The 22,202-nt window shown below is 46.7% G+C and overlaps 1 protein-coding gene across 3 annotated transcripts in view; it reads left to right on the forward strand.

The window, feature by feature from the left end:
- ATRN (attractin) overlaps positions 1–22,202 on the forward strand; it is a 504,108-nt gene that overhangs the window by 116,226 nt on the left and 365,680 nt on the right. For all 3 annotated transcript variants that reach the window (XM_029594059.1, XM_029594068.1, XM_029594051.1), the window contains exon 6: positions 11,237–11,405. In XM_029594059.1, coding sequence (XP_029449919.1) covers positions 11,237–11,405 — 169 coding nt within the window. The remainder of the gene's footprint in view (positions 1–11,236; positions 11,406–22,202) is intronic.

The raw sequence follows: 22,202 nt of genomic DNA on the forward strand, positions 1-22,202 counted from the left end.
CTCCCGAGACGGGACTCTGGGCGGGCTGTGCACTAGACAAGCTTGCCCCCCCGGAGGTATGCTTAGATTTAAAAAAACAAAACAACCCCCCCCCCCCCCCCCCCCCCCCCCCCCGAAAAAAACAAGACAATCCCTCCGTGGACTACCTATGCGATCACGATACAGGAGGGTTTCCCAGCTTTTAAAGCCGCCCAGGTCCGCATGCTCAAGGCTCATGGGATGTGCATTTTTGATGTCCTGGCGCTGGGGGTGCGTGCGCCTATTTGCAGCAGTCTCATGCTGCGGGCAGGTCTCAGGTGGGTTCAAAGTTGCTCTACACCTGGGACCCCCCCATGGGCAGAGGCTGCACATACGACCTTCTCCATGTCCAGGCAAAAGCGATGGCTTCGGCGAGGTCCGCCAAATGGCTCCTCTGGCTTCGCCATTGGTTGGCCGATCCGTCTTCCAAAGCCCGGTTGGGCACGTTGCTGTTCAAAGGTACGCTGCTCCTTGGCAAGGACCTTGAGAAACTATGGATTCCTTGGGGGAAAGTAAGGTCCATAGGCTTCCGGAGGACCGTCCAAAACCATCCCGTTCCTTTACACCCTCTCGTCCACGTTATCTGGGCCAGAGACGGTATACCCCACGCGGGCAGTGACTCCTCAGGGGGTTTTTCCGTCTTGCTTGCAGTCTTGGTTACAGCCTTCCCATGGGCACCGTCCCTTTCGCAGTCCTTTTCACGCGCTCCATCCTTACGCCTGCCACACAATGAAGTTCACTTGACTCATTCCTCGGTCCCCTTCTTAAGCGGTCGACTCTCCCTGTTTGTTGTGGCATGGGTTAAATTCATGTCAGACCAGTGGCTCCTCAACATCCTCAGACGGGTACGTCTTCGCTTTGCTCGAGATTCTCGAGATCCTTTTTCTATTTCCTCGTGCGGTCTGTCCCAGCGGCAAGCGGTGGAGCAAACCCCTGCCTGGCCCCTTTGTCTGGGCGTGGCAGTCCCGGTTCCAGACAGCAAACTTGCCGCAGGCCAGTATTCTATTTACTTCGTCGTTCCCTAACAGGACGGGTCTTCGTCCAATCTTAGACTTCACAAGAGTCAACCGGGCTCTCAAGATCCCGCTTTCCGCATGAAAACTCTGCGAGTGGTCCTCGTGCTGTTTCGCCCCGGAGAGTTCCTCGCCTTACTTGCTTTGACAAAGGGGTATTTCCATTTTCTGATTCATCGCGGCTACCGTAGTCTCTTCGTGTTCACATCCTCCACTGGGACTTCCAGTTCAGGGCACTTCCCTTTGGTCTCGTGACGGCACCTCGCGCCTTCACCAAAGTCATGGTGGTGGTGGCAGCAGCAGCTCTCCGCCGGAAAGGGATCCTTGTTCACCCCTACCTGGACATCTGGCTCGTCAGGGCCAAGGTGGATCATGTGTTAGCTCTCCTCGCATCTCTCGGGTGCATACTGAATTTCTCCAAGAGCTACCTTCAGCCCTCCCAGGAGTTAGGGTTCCTGGGAGCCCACTTCGACAACCGGGTGGGCAAGGTCGTCTTGCCTCACGTGCGGGCTCTCGAGTTGATAGACTGGTTTCTGAGTCAGATCTTGCTACCTTCTCCGATGGCCTGTGTCTGCCTGCAGGTGTCGGGCCCCTTGGCTTCTGCCATCGACCTTGTCCCTTGGGCTTTTGCTCATATGCGACAGTTCCAGCAAGCTTTGCTGTCCCGTTGGCAGACAGTGTCGGAACAGTTTCACACAGTCCTCCCGTTTTTTGGGCTTTACTGTCGCCGACTTGCAGTGGTGGCTTTCCCTTCCTCATTTGCTACAGGGAAAGCCTCTCCAAGTCCCTCAGTGGACGATAGTAACCACAGATGCCAGTCTCTCGGGCTGGGGTGCGGCCTGCCTCTACCAGTATGCCCAGGGGATCTGACCGGCAGCTCAGTCTCGCTGGCACATCATTCGGTTGGAGGCTCGGGCGATGTTCCTAGCTCTTCTGGAGTTTCTCCCCCTCACCCCCGGCAAGGCGATACGGGTCTTGTCAGACAGCTCCTCCACTGTGGCTTATCAAGCGCCAAGGAGGCACCCGCAGTCCGCTGATGACCCTGGAAACCAGCCGTCTCTTCGCTTGGGCAGAGCGACATCTACAGTGCCTGGTGGCCTCCCACATTGTGGGCAAGGGGAATGTTCAGGCTGATTTTCTCAGTAGTCAGTCGCTCGATCCCGGGGAGTGGGAACTCTCTGACGCAGCCATGAATCTCATTGTTGACAGGTGGGCCCCCACCACCTGGGGTGGTCCCCCCACCACCTGGGCCTCCTGGCAACCCTTTGCTATGCCAAGGCAAATAGGTTCTTCCGCCGCTGGAGGGAACACGGCCTGGAGGGCGTAGATGCTTTGGCTCTCCCTTGACTGGCGGACGTCTTTCTGTACATGTTCCCTCCCGTGGCCCCTGGTTGGGAAAGTTCTCAGAAGAATGGAACTCCACCGGGGTCCCGTGGTTCTGGTAGCACCAGAGTGGCCGCGCAGGCCGTGGTTCGCGGATTTTCTCAACCTAGTGCCGGACGGACCTCTGCAGCTATGCCATCTTCCTCGGCTCCTTCGTCAAGGACCTGTATTTCTCGATCAGGCTGATTGCTCCTGTCTAGTGGCCTGGTTTTTGAAAGACTACGCCTAAGGCGCAAGGGCTATTAGGAGGAGATCTCCACCTTGCTGCGGGCCCGGAAATGGTCGACTTCCCTGTCGTACGCGCGTATCTGGAACGTGTTTGAAGCTGTTTGTGCGGAGTCGGGTATCTCAGCACTCTCCGCCCCGATCTTGTTAATCCTCTCTTCCTCAAGAAGATCTTCTCCCCTCTCGGCTCTCTCCTGGGTCGGGTAGAATGTCATCACTGAGCGGGCCACCCGGATGTGATTGGTGCTTGAAGGGCGTCAAGCATCTACGTCCACCTTCTCAGCCGCTTGCCCATCGGAGTTTTAATCTGATCCTTCGGGCCCTCTTTGCGGCTCTGTTCGAACCTCTCCGACACACTATCTTGAAAGCTCTTACGCTTAAGACTGTCTTTCTCGTCTCTGTCTCTTCTGCTCGTCGGATCTTGGTGATCCACGCGCTGTCCCGTCGGGAACCTTTTGTTTTGTGATTTTCCGATTCCGGGGTATTCCTCACGACGGGCCCTTCCTTCTTAGTGAAGGTTCTTCTAACCTCCATGTCAACCTGTTAGCAGAACTCCCCGCGTCTTCCCCTGCGACTGGGACGAGTTCCGTAAACTTGATACCATATGAGTTCTACTTCGCTATCTCCAGGTTACCCATGGCTTTCGGGTCTCTGTTCATCTATTGTCCTCTGGAGTGGGCCCATTCGGGGTAAGCTGGCTTCTAAGACCACTATCGCGCGGTGGTTGAAGGAAGCGATCTCCTCGGCCTGTCTTTGTCGAGGGCGGGCGGTTCCCGAGGGCCTTACGGCTCATTCACTGCGTTCTCAAGCTACTTCCTGGGCGGACAGTCAATCGGTCTCTCCGCAGGTGATTTGCAGTGCCACCACTTGGACGTCCTTGCATACTTTTGCTCGACACTACCGCCTGGAGGTGCAAGCTCCGCTTCTTGGTTCTCTTGGGCTACAAGTGCTTCGAGCGGGACTGTCTTGGTCCCACCCAGTTTAGGGAAGCTTTGGCACATCCCACAGTCTGGACTGATCCGGGTACGTACAAGGAAAGGAAAATTAGTTCTTACCTGTTAATTTTTGTTCCTATAGTACCACGGATCAGTCCAGACGCCCTTCCCTGTTTCTTTTTTTCTGTCCTCTCGAAGCTTGTTTCTCTTGCAGATTTGTAGATTTCCACACATTTTTTGTGCATGAATACTGAGCAAATACACCGGAAGCCTTGGTTGCCCAGCAGCAAGTATATATGCAAGAGCGATTAGTCATACCATATCTATTACATTGTTCTACATCTGCTCCATTGAGCTTTCTGGTTACTTGATCCTGTTCTGGTTTTGTTGTTTTCTGCTTTGACAATGGTTATACTGAAGGGTTACAGGATAGGCTCTGTCCTCATATAGAATATCCTTTCAGTTTGTCTGTCTCCACATGCTGGAAAGGAGGCTCAACCCACAGTCTGGACTGATCCGTGGTACTACAGGAACGAAAATTAACAGATAAAAACTAATTTTCCTATAGGCTCCCTTTCTCTGGTACCCACACTCAAGCACCCCTCACACCCCCGTTTACCCTCCCTGGTCTGTCTCACCCCCCCAACACCTACCCACACACCTCTTTTCACATATTTACTTTCACTGAGGCCTTCATCTATGCCGTGAGCAGAGTGCGTCTGGCACACAGGAGTTTTTGTCTTTGCTGCGAACGACGGCGTGCGCTGTTCGAGGCATGCCAGGGTCTCCTTTCCATTTTCCGCACAAAATTTGGGAATTCTGCACTCCGCAGTAGCGCAAACTTTGGGAATTCTGTGCTCCGCAGTTGTGCAAAATTCCCCCAAGACATACTTATGCAAGCAGTATTTTTCAGTTTATTTTCTTACAGAAATGCAGAGAAATAATGAATTGTGACTCTGAAAACTTTAAGAGCATACTCGTTTGTAATAAACATACTGTCTGGCATAATCTGTGTCATTTGTAATCCACACATCTGCTGACTGTTTTTGGGGGGGGGGGGGGGATCGAATACTTTTGTCAAGCGACCTGTATTTCTTTAATATACTGCCACCCAGTATTCTTTTGTGATATCGCACACCTTTGATTCTTTGTTCTAGAGCTTTTTTTTCTTATTTGATATTATTTAAATATTGCTGGAATCTTATTGGATGTGTTCTGGTTTGCCCTCTATCTCTGCCTATGTTCTCGCTCCCCTTCCTATTAGTCCCTGGGATTATCTAACTTGCTGTTGAGGTTTGTTATAGAAGTAGTCTCTTAGAAGCTATTAGCTTTCCTACATACTCTTCAAACTTCTAGAAAGCCATTATCCTTTCAACTCACCTTCTCTCTTTCTCTTACGCTGCTAGTTTGCCCAGTGTATTAATAGCCATAACGTCTACTGCTGCAATGGTCTTCATCTGATTGCTGAGCTCCATAAACTCATCATAGCTAACTAGACTGCTGTCTGTACAGCTTTTCTTCTGACCTTGTAAGTCATTGTGAGGTTGAACTGTTTTCTTCATTCCAATAAATATTGGTGTGAAGTCCTGAGTTTTGGAAGTTGGGAAGAAAAGATTTGCCTGATTGTCTAGGAATTCAAACTAGAGAGTGAGGACAGCACAGCATTTGTTGATTTATGCCACCCATTAGCTTCATGGAGTGACTCCTAGTCTAGTACTGTTTAAGGAACTGTTATTGACAGTTTCATTTACCTGTTCCATCCCATTTATGATTTCATAATCCTCTATCATATATCTCCTCTTAGCCATCTCTTCTCCAGACTGAAGAGGCCTAATTTGTTGAGCCTCACCTCAAAGCACAGCCTTTCTAGCTCCCTTCTATAATTTTGGCCACCTTTTTCAATACCTTTTTTTTTTTTTTAGCTCTGTTATATCTTTTTGAGATGGGGTGCAACAAACTGCGCACAATACTCAAGGTGCAGCTGCACCATGGATCAATATTGAGGCATAATGTTTATTTCAATTCCTTTCCTCATAATACCTAATATTGATCACCGTATGCTAGGCCGAGGATTTCAAAGTATTGTCTGCAATAATTCCAAGATCCTTTTCCTGGCTGAGACCTTTGTGTGCTATTAATATCAAACCCAGCATCTTGTACTTATAGTTTAGATTAGTCTTCCTTATATGCATCACTTTCCACTTGTCCATATTAAATTTAATGTACCATTTAGATGCCCAATATCCTAGTTTCAGAAACTCCTTTTGAAATTCCTCACAATTAGCTAGTGATCTGTTTTGAACAAATTTTATAATTTGTGAATTTGATCACCTCACTTGTCATTCCCTTTTCCATATCATATATAGATACACTAGCTGGCACATATTGAAATTCCGGAGACCCTATTCACTGTTCATCTCCACAATCTGAAACCAGCACTCCCTTTCACTCTCCTCTGCTCCATCTCAGCACTTTTCCCTTCTCTTCAGCTGGTTCCCAGCATTCTCCGATTTTTCCTTCCCAGGCGCACCCCAGCACTCCCTACGCCCTTCAGCAGCCTAGCCACAGTACTGTCTCCCATCCTGGGCCCCATGCCAGGACTACTTTCCCCCTTTTCCTCTCATGGGCCCAGCTGTAGCACACTCTACTTCCCATTCTCTGTCCAGACCCAGTACTCCTTGCCCCCATCACTGACCCAGCCTCTGCACCTCTGCCCCAGGTCCGTAACCTGACTCGAGCACGTTGTCTCCCCTCACTTTCTTGACCCCAATAGTCTGCTTCCCTCCTTTTCCAGCTCGACCCCAGCACATTCTGACCCCCCTCCGATTATTCACAGTTTGAATATACGAAAATCCCCCCAAACCTGAAAAACCTAAAGTAAACCCCCCCCCCCAACCAAACTCACATAAAAGACCTCGCCCACCAATATTCTCTCACTCTAGCCCTTACCCCATTTGGAACTGCTGGAACAATGGGACAGGAGTGACTGGGAATTGCTCCTGCCCCCAAAAGATTGAAACCTTTAACAGGGTAAGGGGATGGGGTAGGTTGGGCTGACTTATTATGGTGGCCAGTGAGATCTATTTTTAAATTGGTTTGGTTAGCATTGGGAGGACCTGCAACTGGAACTTGTTTTTTTTTTTTTAATGGTATTATGGCCAGTTCCCTGCCTCAGAAGCTGCTGTGGTAATGAGGTCTGTCCTTTGACTGCTGGGCCCACAGATTCTTTTTCTTATTTCTTTTTCCCTGTTTCCACTCTTAAATTTACTTTCCTTTTTCCAATTCCCTCTTATGCCATCTCCTTTTTGTGAACTGTGCAGTCAAATTTCCTGAGCTTGTGTTGCCTCCTTCATTCTCCATAGAACCATGGTGGCAGCATCCTTGGGTTCACCCTGCTACCTCTGTTACGATCCTTCTCGAGGAGCCCATCCCGCATCAGGCCCTCCACTCCCGGGATCCTTCCATCATGCGGCAGGACGCTGCCGCAGTTTCTTGCCTTTGCAGCAGGAAGCTGCCTCCGGCCTTGCTCCTTCGCAGCAGGATGCTGCTGTAGCCTCCTACCTCCCAGGCTCCTCTACGCGCGGGCACGTGCCTCTCCTCTTCATTTAAAGGGCCAGCGGTGGGGAAAAGCCTGCAGTCCCACCAGATGATGTGATCAGTCCTTGCCTTAGTCCAGCCCTATAAAAGGGCTCAGCTTCACTTCATTGGGGCCTTCGAATCGGGTTCCATAGTGGTCCATGTTCCTCTTTTCTGGTCAAGGTCTCCCGTGGTCTGCTCCTGTCCAGATGGTTCCATGTTCTTCACATTCCTGGTCTCCTTTGTCTGATGTTCCTGGTCTTGTTCCTCGTCTGAGCTCCTTTGTCATCTGTTTCTGATGTCCTTGCCTCTGGCTCTTCATCCTGCTTCCAGGTTCCTTGCTTGTCCGCCTTTCCTGACATGCCACTGTCATGGTCCGTGACCAGTCATGGGGGCTGCTGTGTAGGGCGCTTCGTGGCATAAGGCTTGTCTTCATGTCTGCAGTGCAAGCCTCCGGAAGGCCTGAGTTCTGAATCTTGAATCTTGTCCTGGTCTTCAGAGTACCTTGTGCTTGGTTCCGTCCATGCCCAAGACTCTGCCAGAACCTGCTCTGCTTCAGTGTGGTCCGCGACCAGCCACAGGCGGCTGTGTAGGGTGCGCCTTGGTGCAGGCCTCTCCTGAATCTTCAACATGTTTCCGGTCCCAAGTTCCACTGCTTTGCCTGGAGTCTGCTTTGCTTCCGGCGTGGTCCACAACCAGCCATGGGAGACTGTAGGTCGTGCTGCGATACAGTACTCACCCAGTACTAATGCCTGAATCCTTGTCAGAGTCTTACAAGTATCCCAAGTCTTCCAAGTATCCCGAGTCTCGTCTTGTTCCTGCCCTCAGCCTCCCTCTGGCCTCATGCAGTCGTCGTTCCCAAGTGCCAGTTCCGGAAGGGCTACAGAGTGACTGGAGGGCTACTCCTGAGACCAGCATTGCGTTGCTGGGTCTCACTGGTGTGGGTAGGTCCAGCAGAGGCCTGAGCCTGCCTTGTTCCAGTTCCTATGCTCCTGGCCTTGTTTCCAGTCCAGCTTTTTCCTGCTCCACCCTTGCCTGTACACACTCACTTCCGGTGTGTCTTGGGGCTCCTCCCTGAGCCGCGTCATGGCCCAATGGCTCACAATCTCCCTGGATCAGGCTACTGTGCCTCCGCTTTTGCAACAGGACTTGAAGGCCCCACGGTTGTGACAGAATTCAAAGGCCATGAGCTCGGTGAGCGTGTGCCTGCGATGGGCTCAAGTTCTTGGACATTTTTGATGATCTTGTTCCTTGCCCAGAATTTTTTGCTGCAAGTTTCCTGGACTTTTGATTCCTTTTTCTAGTCATGAATTTTTTTTGTTTGATCTCTTCACCTTTTTCAGTATGTCTGGATTGTTCATGACCCACAGGAAGTGCCTGCATCCAGATTCCCTCCAAGTCCCCTCCGGTCCTGGAACCTTCTTGACCTGCAAAGGTGCCTGCCATTGTTCCAGGGACCATCTCCGTTCAATCCACAGATATGCTTGCACTCCTTCCTGGGTTCTGTGCAACCTGCAGGAGGCACCTGCTCCCATGGTTTCCACATTCATCATTACCAAGTTCTGCTTCTCCACCAAGTATCATCAAGCTTCAGGGAGTGTATATCCCTTTAAATTAAACTCCACAGCAACTCCAGGTCCTTGGGTTTGAACGACCTACAAGGAGGCGCCTGCACCCTAGACCTGGCTCCATCTCGCCAGTTCAAACTCAGTCCCTGTTTTACTTATCTCTGCTGCTTGCCTTGGGACGTCTATGGTCAAGACCCTGTTTCTGCTTGCGCAAGTGATTCCAGCTCTGGATTCCATTCCAGATTTTCTGAGGTCACCTTGTTTCTCTTCTCCTTAATTCCAGCGTGGTGAGTAGTCTTGAATCTACAGCTATGATCCTGTCTGTGCAAGTGGGAATTCCAGCCTCTAATCTCATTCCAAGTTCCTAAGATGTCATCTTGTTCCTTCACTATACCAACATGGCGAGTTGTCCTGAATTCAGAGCTCGCTGCCATCATCCTCCAGTGTCCTTCACGCAGCGTTCTGCGCTGGTAGAATCAGGATTAGGAGATCCTGATTTCTCTGTTCATCTGCTCATCTGGTGCTATCTTCGCTGCCAGGTAAAGGACCCCAATTGCCATTTTCCAGCATGTCTGGTAAGCCTGCATAGCTCCTTGCTGCAAATCCTCCTGGAAGGACCCTGTCTTCCTTTTGGAACCACACTTGGGATTCAACATCACTGCCCATAGATCCATTGAGAGCTGTTGCTACCTTCTTCTCTTTGAGTTCCGTATCCTTTGTACTTCTGATAGCCACCATCAGTCCTATACTCCAGACATCCATTTCTGGAAAAGAGTATGGCTCTTTTAGAATAACTAAAAACTTGCCATCCTCTCAAATTGCTTTCCACTGGTAAAAGTTTCTTCTGCTGTCTACAAGCCTTGCCTCTTTGAGCCTTACCCATCTACTTTGAAGCGGCTCGTCTGATTCGAGCCTGAGGGATACTACATCTATCCAGCCATTCTGGGATATCCCTTATAAGGATACAGTTTCCTGCATAATTATAGCAGTTTTGTCTCTCTGCTATCAAGCTCCTCTTGGGAACAGCTTCACCACCATATGGGAGCCTTTGTTAATATGTGGATTATACCTGAGATGCAACCTTCCCCATGACCTTATTAAAGGGACTTCTCTCATCCATCTGGCTTTGCAAGAGTCTGGGGCCAGTAACCCTGAGCTCCTCTCTACTTGTCTATCTCAAGTCTTATACCATCTATGTACAAGAAATATACAAATGCGTTTCCCAGGTCAGATTTCCACCCTCTGCCAAACGTTTGGGCTTCCTAGTCCTACCTGGTGTGCTGTATACCAATGCCTACTCAAGTGCAAGTGGTAACCTACAATTTTTCCTACATACTCTCCTGGTATATCACCTTTGCATCTAAGAATCCAGCAGTAATGCCCCAATTTCTATCTTCACCATTGCTACCACCAGGAAGATGATGCTTATGTGCTCCTCACTTCTGTCTTGACTAACAAGTACCAAGATCCGGGCTATACCCTAAGATGCTGCTGCTACTACATCTGTGCCTTCTGTTCAATCTGGGTCATGCCTTTCCTGAGTTTTTATCCGTCTCTTGTCTTCAGTATCTTCTTCACCTCATCGCTTCAGCTCCTTCCATGCATTTTAAGATCTTGTGTTTGGCGACCCAAGTTCCCCAGCTGGTATAAAGATATGCCGTCTTACCTGCAGCCATTGAGAGGGGGCTTTGAGGAGGGAGTGTTTCCTGCTCCACCTGTGCCTGTACACACTCACCTCCCACAGTGTTTCTTGGGGCTCCTCCCGGAGCTGCGCCATGGCCCAAGGGCTCACAATCTCCCTGGAGCAGGGACCATGCCTCCGCTTTCGCAACAGGACTCAAAGACTCCGTGGTCGTAACACTCCGTTATACTGCAGACCCGATTATCCTGACTAGTGGTGCACTCATGGGTCTGCTTACCCTTTGCTACCAGCTTTCTTCAGAGTCACATGGCTGAGATCAGTAAGCTTCCACCATTGCTTTCTCTTGGCTATTTTCTGTCTGTCATAGAGAAGAAATCCCTGAGCCCAAGCTTGATTGTCTGTCTTCCTTCTGCAGCAGCTTCTGGTAGCATGCAAGCGTAATGGCAAAAGTCTCATTAGCTCGCTCCTTTGGGCATGCAAGCAATATGAGCAGTTTCAGAATTGCCCTTTCCACATTTATTTCGTTTTCATTCTTTTAAGTCCTTAAATTGTCATGTGCTGCTTTGTTCTTGCCTTTCTCTTATTGCTTTTCATTGAATATTGGTCCAAAAAAATTTATATCTGAGCAAGTCTTCTAAGGCTAGCAGAGGTCATCATACCTTGTGGGAGTATCAAATTGAGCTCTTTTGCATCCTGTCTCAAGGTACAGGAGACTGCTTTCTTTTGGAAACTTCAGTGCTGTTGCCAAAACAGGGAAAGTCCTCTTACCTATGAAGGAAACCTAACGCATCTCCTGTTAAGTTGTCAATTCAAGCTTGACCTCTTGGAATAGCGTATGCTTTTATTAATACGTGTTTCTTTTTGTTCTCTTTCTAGGTCCTGGGTGCTCTGTTCCTGTACCTGCTAATCAGTCATTTTGGACCCGTGAAGAGTATGATAGCCCAAAGCTTGCGCGAGCATCCCACAAATCTGTGGTTAGTGGAGATGTCATGTGGGTTATCGGAGGCTATGTGTTTAATCAGTCTAATTTTCAAATGGTTTTGGCGTGAGTAGAATCATTTTAATTTAATTTTGAGGAGGCAAAGTGAGATGCTTGGCCCTGTATTCGATCCTAATTTTTATCATGTACTATAGGATTTGTTTAAGTGAATTTAAGTTTGAAGGCAAGAACCATGCAGTGCATAAAGCAAGAAAAATATCCCATTGAGGCCCAAGTTTGCAAAATGAGCTTATTTTCTGTGGATTTGCACTTGTGGTAAGGTGATGTTGCATGCTGCTGTGAAGAGCTTCCTCACAGTTGCTTGATATGCAGCACTTATTCTAGTCAAGAGTTTGAGTTTTGTCCTGGCACCATGAGTTTATTTTTCAAGCATTTATCTTAATTATGTAGCATTTCCACATTTTGAATTAGTTCGGTAGGGCAACATTCCTGGGATTTCACTTACCAACATGCTTGTCACCTAGAGCCCATGTCTTTTTTTTTTTTTCCCACCCCTAACCCAAATCTCTTGCTGCTCCTTCTCTGCCTTCCATGGTTGTTTTGTTAGAACTGGAGAATACTGATGTTGAAGTAGACCTAGTGTGATCCCTGGTTGTCAGGTCTATGGTGCATAGACATCTGGCTATAGTGTTTTGTAGGTGCTACAAAGTGTGGGATGCAGTGAGAAAGACAAGCCACAAAAAAGGCTTGAAGAGCTGGAATTTCAAAGTGACATGCAGTTTTGCATAAAACCCTGTTTTATACATGTAAGTGGCATTCTGAAAATCAATCAGGGACCAGCACATGTAAAAGTATATGCATAACATGATTTCACGTATAGTCTTAACCACACTGAGAAAAGGTGGTCTAGGAATAGTTGCAACTTTTTGATTTTAAAATTGCAGAGCCTAAGTTACCCCATATAGGATAGGTACTGTTTGGAGCAGGTATAACTTTGTGCAAGGTAATTTGTACACATGCTTAACCAGTTACCCAGGGATTTTCAGAATGATCTTGCACGTTAACATTTGCATTGGTGTGGGCTGTTGGAACATTGCTCACCACATGCTCCTAGGGAAGGTAATCTTTTTTTTTTTTTTTTTTTTTTGTTCTTTTGTGGTGGGGGAGAGGAAGAGGCGTGTTTACACCATTCCAGTATACATAGTTTGGCAAGTATTGGCGGGAGGGGCATTTTAGGTCCCTCATTGTGTGCGGTTTCTACTGTAGTGTCACCAGAACCAAGTTACGGTCTTCCATTGCCTTCGGTTCCGATCCAGCCACTTAATTCTTAAACTTAATCACAGGCATATTGAGGCTTTATTTTTATTTAAGTATTATTTTTGTCTTGATTTATCATTAGTATTGAATTAGTTTTAAATTTAATTTTGTTTTTACCATTATGTAAGTATTCTCTTTAAACTGTTTTGACCAACTCTAGTTGTAAAAGTGGTATATAAACAATTTTAAATACTGTATCCCTTATTGTCATTTTATGTGTACTTAACATTTCTATAGTGCTACTAGGCATATGTTTTTCTTGGCTTCCATCTTTCCTTTCATTTCCATCTCATCTCATGCCTCTCTAGCTTTTCTCACATTTTCCAGATCTTACTCTTCCACTCCATTTGTTTTAATATGCATGTAATTGATACTGCTTTTCATTATTGTTGCTAGCTACTCTGGGCCCTGTTTTGGAAAAGGATGTGGTATAAATACAAATAAAAAAATTCTCTAAATTCCATTACTTTTCTTTCTTTTCTTTCTTCATCTTCACATCATGCCTCATTTCTTTAATACTACTTTCCCATCCTACATTTCTTACCACTTGCTTTCAGCATCTTTCCTTCTCTTGCTCTTTCCTTTCTATATCCTGCTTCCTTCCCCCAGCATCTGCCCCTTTGCCTCTTTTTCTCTTCAACCATTCTTTTTTGCATTTAAACCTTGGCTTCCTCAGCTAACTTAACTGAGCAGCAGGAGCATATTCCACCATTATCAATGGCCTTCCACTCTTCCGGTACCACAAGCATGTTCAAATTTCATAGGCTGGCTCTTTCTGACTGACCTCTCGATGCGCAGAATTAGTTTCAATTGAATTTTGAATGCTTTGAAGAGGTTTTTGCACTTACAGCAGAAGAATCATATTTTCTTATAATAACGTTGTGTTAGAATAAATTGAGCCGGAAGGGTCAGTGAACTCTAGGTTTTACCATATTTTGTAGTTTTTTCAATATAAGGTAGTACTGAGGGTGGCTTAAGATTTCTTTACTAAGGTGAATTCTGCTGCTTGAATTGAAAAATAATTTTACCCTCAGTTCTCACCCTAAGTTGGAGCTGGAAGTTTGAATTGCTTCCATTGGATATCAGTATAGACTTGATGTTTTGTTTGGACAGATTGAATGCTGAAGAGCATTGGAGCAAGAGTTTGTACTATTTATGGTTTTATAAACCCTCCATAATGAGAAGGAAGAGAGAAAATACACACAATCCCCACATGCAGATCCCTCCATGGTTTTTTGGTTTTTTACTTGCCAGGTTTTGATAAGGCATATTCTACCTCAGCAGTAGTGGTGTAGCAGACCAAGAGAGTTAGATGCATTGGTTGCAGAAATATTTCAGGTAGCTACATGGAAGTCTGTACATGCATTCAGGAACCTCTTCCAGTATTAACGTGTTTTTGGAGGAAGAATGTTGCAGACTACATTGAACTCGCCTTTGTGAGGTAATGCTGTAGTAAAACTGGTTTAGACTATGGAGATACTACAGAAGACGTTTTCTAGCCTACTAATTTTTTTCCTATTAAATTTGCAACAGTCTGGCACATACCACCTTTTTTTGATGTGTTGCATTAAGTACGGTGTCTTCATGCAATTGTTAATCTCACTCAGGTGCTTCATGTATTGCTAATGAAATATTCATACTAGGGGAGGAAGGAAGAGCACAGTGGAGAGAGGAAGCATGATGGAGAAGAGCATTTTGTTCTGCAAGGTCTGCAGCAGATGGTTTAAGCTGTTTGAGACTACCAGGAAAGGAGTTGGATGAGAAGAGATTTTTTGCTCACAAATGTCTATAATGTAGAAAAGAGCAGCATGCAGCCTACTTCTGAGAGCTATCAATTGAGCCAAAACTCCGGCTAGATTTTTTTTTTTTACCTCTTGTGCTTCAGGTGAACATTTCTATCTTTTTAACTATTTTAACTTTATCTGAAGAATTTAAGTGATAACTTTAAAGCTGATATACATCAGCATCTTTAGATTACTTGTGTTCGTTCAATAAAAGGTGGTATAAATGTTTCAGAATTTTGTTCTTCATTACTCAGCATGAATAGAAAGTAGGGATGTGTATCTTCATTTTCAGAAGTTAGTGTGTGTAAATATTTTATGTGCATAAAAGTCTGAAAATGGAGCTTCTCAGAGGACAAGCAGGATGGCAGTGTTCAGACATAGCTGACATCTCATGGAGTCCAGCACAGAAATGTGATTACAAAGTTTCTAGAAACTTGGGTTAGCTCTATTCCACACATCCACATGTGTGGACCATGGGGTCCCCTTCAAGCTTATCTTTTCCACAGAGTCCACAGGTAGTGTGTGGTTTTTTTCCTTCCCCCCCCCCCCCCCCCCCCCCACCACCACACATTATGAAGTAACCTCAAGCTTCTTAAGTTGCAGGGTGTGTCTATCACAGGGCCCACAGTCTATCTTTAGTTACCTAAGTAGGTTTTTTAGTCATTTTCTCTTTTTTTCTAATGCCATATGATGTACCAGTGCATCAAGGGAGCATTATCATGATTTTAGATAGTTGTTTGATTTTGCTGCGCTTGTTTTCACCCTGTGCCTCTCTCAGAGAAGAAGGCAAACAGCTTACTAGGTGCTCCCTGTACAAGAGGGTCATGTCTATGACAGACCCCCTTGGGGGCCAGCCATGATGTCTGGGTGTGGCCTCTGCTCTCATGGTCTGCAGAGAGCATTGATCCTAGCTTGAACTCATGGAAAAGTATTTTGGGAGGCATTGACTTTGAAGGAGCCAGGAGCTGCATTGATGCTGGTAGGGCATCGAGAGGTCATTGATCCCCTTAAACATCTAGCATAAGGAAGGATCGGGGGGATAGACCATCTTTTTTTCCCACCTGAAGAAGGCAAAGGGTTCAGTCTGTCTGGCATAGAGGTGGGTAGATAACATCCATCAGGTGGAGGCCACAAAGGTCTCTGGGTCTCTGTCAATGCTTGATGCTGGAAGTGACTGTCTGAGCCTTGTCTACTAGCTAAGCAAGATTCAGGACTATCCACTGGGCCCATCAGTTGGGCTGTGATTGAGAATATTTGAGGGTATGGCTGAGTATCTGATCTGGAGGAGTGGACAGGTCTCCCCTCATTTCTTTTCTCCACAGGAATGGAGATGGTATCTATTTGAGGACCTCATTTTTTCTGGGTTTGTCCACAAAATGGTGGAAGCGAATCCATTTATATTGCAAGATGAGTCCAGAACCAAGATGTTGGACATTCTTCAGTTCCAGGAGTCCCCTAAGGACATCATGGCAGACCCAGTGCATATAAGGTCTTACAAGAAGTTCAGAGGATGATGTGGGAGAGCCCCCCCCCCACCCCCCCATGGTTCTAGTAAATAAAAAGGTAGACATGAAACATTGTCCAGAAGGCTCTTGGATTCAAAAAGCAGCAGCTACCACACCAATCTGATATAGATGAATCCTCTGTAAGAAAGCAAAGTGGTCCAGGATCCAGTTTTCAGGGCCTTTGGAGTGGGATGCTCACGCCTTGTACTCTCCGGAGGAAAATGTTTAAGGGAGCTATGCTTAGTAGGGATGTGAATCGATTTTGAACGATTAAAATTATCGTCAGATAATTTTAAAATCATCCAAAATCGTTAGTGTGCACGATACAATACAAATGCCCCCTGATTTATCGTCAGGGGCATTTGTATTGTATCGTTAAATAGGGCGCGGGAAAACTGGCACACCAAAAAAACCATAAAACCCACCCCGAACCTTTAAAACAAATCCCCCACCCTCCCGAACCCCCCCAAAATGTTTTAAATTACCTGGGGTCCAGTGGGGGGGTCCTGGCGCGATCTCCCTCTCTCTGGCCACGGCTGCATTAAGAGAAATGGCGCCGATGGCCCTTTGCCCTTATGTGACAGGGCAAAGGTAGCGCCGGTACCATTTTGGTTCCTGGCTCCCGACGTCGCGCTTGCAGGAGATCACCCCCGCTGGACCCCCAGGGACTTTTGGCCAGCTTGGGGGGCCTCCTGATCCCCACAAGACTTGCCAAAAGTCCAGCGGGGGTCCGGGAGCGACCTCCTACACGCGGGCCGTATTGCCAATCTTCAAAATGGCGCTGGTGCTACCTTTGCCCTCACTGTCATACGGGTGACCGTCGCCGTGGGAGAGAGAAAAGAGAAGGAAAAAAAACAAAAAGCCGCCAATCCGATCCACTGAGAAGAGACAGAGAAAGCAAAAATAAAAGTAAGGATCGCGCTGACGCTCTACGCCACCCTCTAACCCTCCCTGCACCCCCGAGCCACCTACCAGGCTCAGGAGCCGCGGGCCTCGCTGCCCTTTAAGTCGGAGATCACATCTGCGGAGTCGCACGCATGAAGGAGCGCGACCTAAGGGGCCTGCCCCTTAGTGCGCCCCTTCGTACGTCCCTATTTGGACCCTCAACATCATCTCAAGCTGTTCCACGACAACGGAGACACAACAATAAGCCTTAAATCTGTCTGAACCTCTCTGCCTTTTAAAACTCTAACTCTGTCCTTTATCTGTTTACCTGCCTATGTAACCTACATTGCTGCCTTCCCAACCACTTACATTAGTATTTATCATCTTTATATCTACCGCACCTTAGTGACTCCGTGCCTTCCCGCCCCTTGCTGAACCCCTCCCTAGTCTCCACCGCAGATGTCTCCTCACTATACCTAGTCGACACTGCCCCTCACTGCGCAAACCCCTCATAGCACGCCCTCACCCCCCCAACCATTGTAAATCCCTAGTGCCCATCATGATCTCACCCCTTACACAATTTCTGGGCCTAACCACACTAGCCATTTCCCTTTTTAATGTGCAGTCCATCCAAAAAAAAGGCCCTATACTTTATGACCTGCTCATGGACTCTAATCCTGACACATGTGCCATCACAGAATCATGGTTAAAGAACACAGACCATGTGTTCCTTAACTAGCTCCCGACAAAGACCTACAACATCCTCTCAATTCCAAGGCCAAAAAAGAGGGGTGGAGGACTACTCCTGGCGGCTAAAAAAAAAGTCTCAGCCTCAAACTCCAAACTTCCCATCCCCCTCCTAAACTGGAAATTGCGCTGTTTAAATCCAACTCCTTACAGATCTGCCTCATCTATGCCCCCCCCAGGCCTAATTGAACATGATCCTTCCCCATCATAGAATACTTTACACACAACATAGAAACATAGACATGACGGCAGAAGAAGACCAATCGGCCCATCCAGTCTGCCCAGCAAGCCTCACACTTCTTTTTTTCTCATACTTATCTGTTTCTCTTGGCTCCTAGTAACCTTTGGTTCTATTTCCCTTTCACCCCCACCATTAATGCAGAGAGCAGTGATGGATCTGCATCCAAGTGAAATATCAAACTTGATTAGTTAGGGGTAGTAACCGCTGCAATAAGCAAGCTACACACATACTTATTTATTTACCCAGACTGTTATTCAGCCCTTATTGGTTGTTTTTCTTCTCCCCTGCCGTTGTAGGAGAGAGATATGCTGGATAAGCGTGAACTATTAGTTTTACTTCTCCCCTGCCGTTGAAGCAGAGAGCTATGCTGGATATGTATTGAAAGTGAAGTATGCATTGAAAGCCACATTATCTATCAACAAATATTGAATAAGCCTAATAATTGGTAATACCTATAGCTTATGAACTCTTGGTTAATTTTACATACTCTTGCCCACCCTTGTTTTTTTTAAATTTGGAGATGGCAGGCCTCCATCCTTCCGCTCCGTGAAGGTGGAACACTGGCCACTGGCATCCCGCTCCGTGAATGCCTCTGTGGCTACTGCCGCTCCGTGCAGTGTTTTGCTGCCTCCTCTTTATACACTTCCTCTAGACCTGATGGATCCACAGTGTTTATCCCACGCCCCTTTGAAGTCCTTCACAGTTTTGGACTTCACCACTTCCTCCGGAAGGGCATTCCAGGAATCCACCACTCTCTCCGTGAAGAAATATTTCCTGACATTGGTTCTTAGTCTTCCTCCCTGGAGCCTCAGCTCGTGACCTCTGGTTCTGCTGATTTTTTTTTCTGACGGAAAAGGTTTGTCGTTGTCTTTGGATCGTTAAAGTTTTTCAAGTATCTGAAGGTCTGAATCATATCACCCCTGCTCCTCCTTTCCTCCAGGGTGTACATATTTAGATTCTTCAATCTCTCTTCGTATGACATCCGATGAAGACCCTCCACCTTTTTGGTTGCTCTTCTCTGTACCGCTTCCATCTTGTCTCTGTCTCTTTGTAGATACGGTCTCCAGAACTGAACACCGTACTTCAGGTGAGGCCTCACCAAGGACCTGTATAAGGGAATAATCACTTCCCTTTTCTTACTCGATATTCCTCTCTAGCAAAAGCCAGCATTCTTCTGGCTTTTGCTATCGCCTTGCCGCATTGTTTCGCAGACTTCATATCATTAGACACTATAACCCCTAGGTCCCTCTCCTGCTCTGTGCACATCAGCCTCCCCCCCCCCCCCCCCCAATCGAATACAGTTCATTCGGATTTCCATTCCCCATATGCATGACTTTGCACTTCTTGGCATTGAATCTCAGCTGCCATATCTTCGACCACTCTTCCAGTTTCCTTAAATCCCGTCTCATTCTCTCCACTCCTTGCGGCGTGTCCACTCTGTTGCAGATCTTAGTGTCGTCCGCAAAAAGACAAATCTTGCCTTCTATCCCGTCTGCAATGTCGCGCTCAAAGATATTGAACAGGACCGGTCCCAACACCGATCCTTGCGGTACACCACTTAAAACCGCTCTCTCTTCAGAGAGAGTTCCATTTACCATCACACATTGTCTTCTGTCCGTCAACCAGTTTGCAAACCAGGTCACCAACTCGGCACTCACTCCTAAGCTTCTCGTTTTATTCACCAGTCTCCTGTGCGGAACTGTATCAAAAGCTTTGCTTAAATCTAAGTAGATGACATCGAGCGCTCTTCCTTGATCCAATTCCTTGGTTACCCAGTCAAAAAAGTCAATCAGATTTGTCTGACAGGATCTTCCCCTGGTGAGTCCATGCTGCCTCTGGACTGTAGATAGTTCACTATTCTCGCTTTCAACAGTGACTCCATTACTTTTCCCACCACCGAAGTGAGGCTAACCGGTCTGTAGTTACCAGCCTCCTCTCTGTTCCCACTCTTGTGAAGCGGGACCACCACCGCTCTTCTCCAATCACTCGGCACCACTCCCGTTTCTAGGGATCTATTGAACAGGTCACACAGCGGACCTGCCAGCATATCTCTGAGCTCCATCAGTATCCTTGGATGAATCCCATCAGGTCCCATGGCTTTGTCCACTTTCAGATTCTTTAGCTCTTCCCATACATTTTCTACTGTAAAAGGGTTTTCTTCTATTCCACTTCCTTCCAGTTTCTTGTTGTGTAGAGATGGTCCTTCTCCAGGGTCTTTAGTGAACACAGAACTGAAGTATTCGTTTAATATTTCTGCCATTTCTTTGTCACTCTCCACGCATTGATAATTTCCACCTTTCAATTTCACTATACCACTTTGAACTTTTCTCTTTTCACTGATGTATCTGAAAAATGTTTTGTTACCATTCTTTATCTCCTTGGCAATCATCTCTTCCGCTTGACTTTTTGCCGACTTTATTAATTTCGTCTCCCTCTGTTGACTCAAATATTGTTCTTTGTGCTCATACCTTTGGGATCTTTTATATTTCTTGAACGCTGTTCTTTTAGCCTTAATTTTGTCAGCCACCTCCTTTGAGAACCAGATAGGTTTCATTTTTCTTTTGCTTTTCTTTACATTTCTAACATATAGAGTAGTTGCCTTGGTAATTGCTCCTTTTAGATTAGTCCACTGCTGATCCACATCTCTCTCATTCTCCCAGCCTTTTAGTTCTTCCTCTAGGTACTTCCCCATTTCTTCAAAGTCCGTGTTTTTGAACTGTAAAACTCGGGTCTTTGTGCTTCTTTTCCATATTTTTTTAGTGATATTAAACCATACCGTTTGATGTTGACCTCCCTGCCATTATACTAGGAGATTTCAATCTCCATGTGGATGCCTGCCCTGCCACCCCAGCCTGCGAGATTTTACTGGACACTCTCTCAAAGCACTAGGATTTAGTCAAATTATCACTGAACCCACACACAAAGCAGGTCATACCCTTTACCTTATCTTTAATTCTCTAACATCACCTAACCCGCCTGTAGTCACCTCAGTACCATGGTCCGACCACTTCCTCATCAATGCCCTCTTCATGACCAACACCCCTCAACCTGCCTCACAAAAACGTACTAAGTTTATCTCCTTCCGTAAACCTTGCACCACAGAGGATCTTACCGTAGCATTCGACAAAGTAACCAACAACCTCGACCTTACCAACCCAGACACTGCGCTACTTTCCTGGAACAATCTCACTACTACCATAGCCAATAAGATTTGTCCCATCATCCACAAAGAAATCCCCATCACGCAAATCGAGAAAAAAACCATGGTACTCTGCGGAACTAAAAAAGATTAAACGGGACCTAAGAACCAAAGAACGCGCATGGCGTAAACTACCAACCGCCCGACACAAAGCAACCTACTACAGTTCTTTAAGTACATACCATCAGGCCATCCTCCAAACCAAACGAGACTTTTACACCGCAAAAATCCATGACTATCAATTCAATGCGAATGCTGTATTTACTTTTGTTACAGAACTCACAAACTCCACCCCCCCCACATTCAACGAGACAAACGCGAGTGATAGATGCGAAGAACTAGCTCTGTACTTCAGGAATAAAATTGATAACATTCTCCTTCGCTTCCCCTCCAAGCCCCTCACCTCTGCCCTGCTACACAAGGACAATGACAACAAGAGCAACCTTAAAACCTTTGACCTCACCACTTACACGGAGATTGAGGTCATTCTAAAAAAGATGAAACCAGCTTCACACATCTTAGACACTATTCCCTCAAAAACCCTCCTCTCTATCTCCTCCACCATTGCAAAACCCATTGCTGACCTAATCAACTGCTCCATTACCTCTGGCAGCATCCCAGACCCACTTAAACTTGCTGTAGTAAGGCCAGTCCTCAAAAAACCAAATCTGGACCCCACTGACCCTGCTAACTTCCGACCTATCTCCAACCTGCCTTTCATCTCTAAAATCATTGAAAGGGTAGTTAACAAACAACTTACCGACTTCTTAGAAGACCACAACATCCTCCACCCTCAACAATTTGGTTTCCGGAAAGCGTGCAGCACTGAAACCCTATTACTATCAATGACTGACACCATACTCAAAGGCATGGACCATGGAAATTCGTACCTGCTTGCCCTCCTAGACATTTCGGCAGCCTTTGACACTGTCAATCACCAAATCTTGATGACTCGCCTGGCAAAAATAGGTATTGCAGACACAGCACTCTCCTGGTTCTCCTCCTATCTCAACCACAGAGAATACCTAGTAAAAATCGATAGGTACCAATCTTCACACATCCCCATCACACAAGGTGTCCCCCAAGGATCCTCCCTATCCTCCACCCTTTTCAATATTTACCTTCTGCCACTCTGCCACCTACTGTCCGACTTAGGCCTGAAATTTTTCTTATATGCAGACTATGTGCAGATTCTCATCCTGATTCAAAAATCAGTAAATGAAA

Source organism: Rhinatrema bivittatum, chromosome 1, assembly GCF_901001135.1.
Source record: "Rhinatrema bivittatum chromosome 1, aRhiBiv1.1, whole genome shotgun sequence".
NCBI lineage: Eukaryota > Metazoa > Chordata > Amphibia > Gymnophiona > Rhinatrematidae > Rhinatrema > Rhinatrema bivittatum.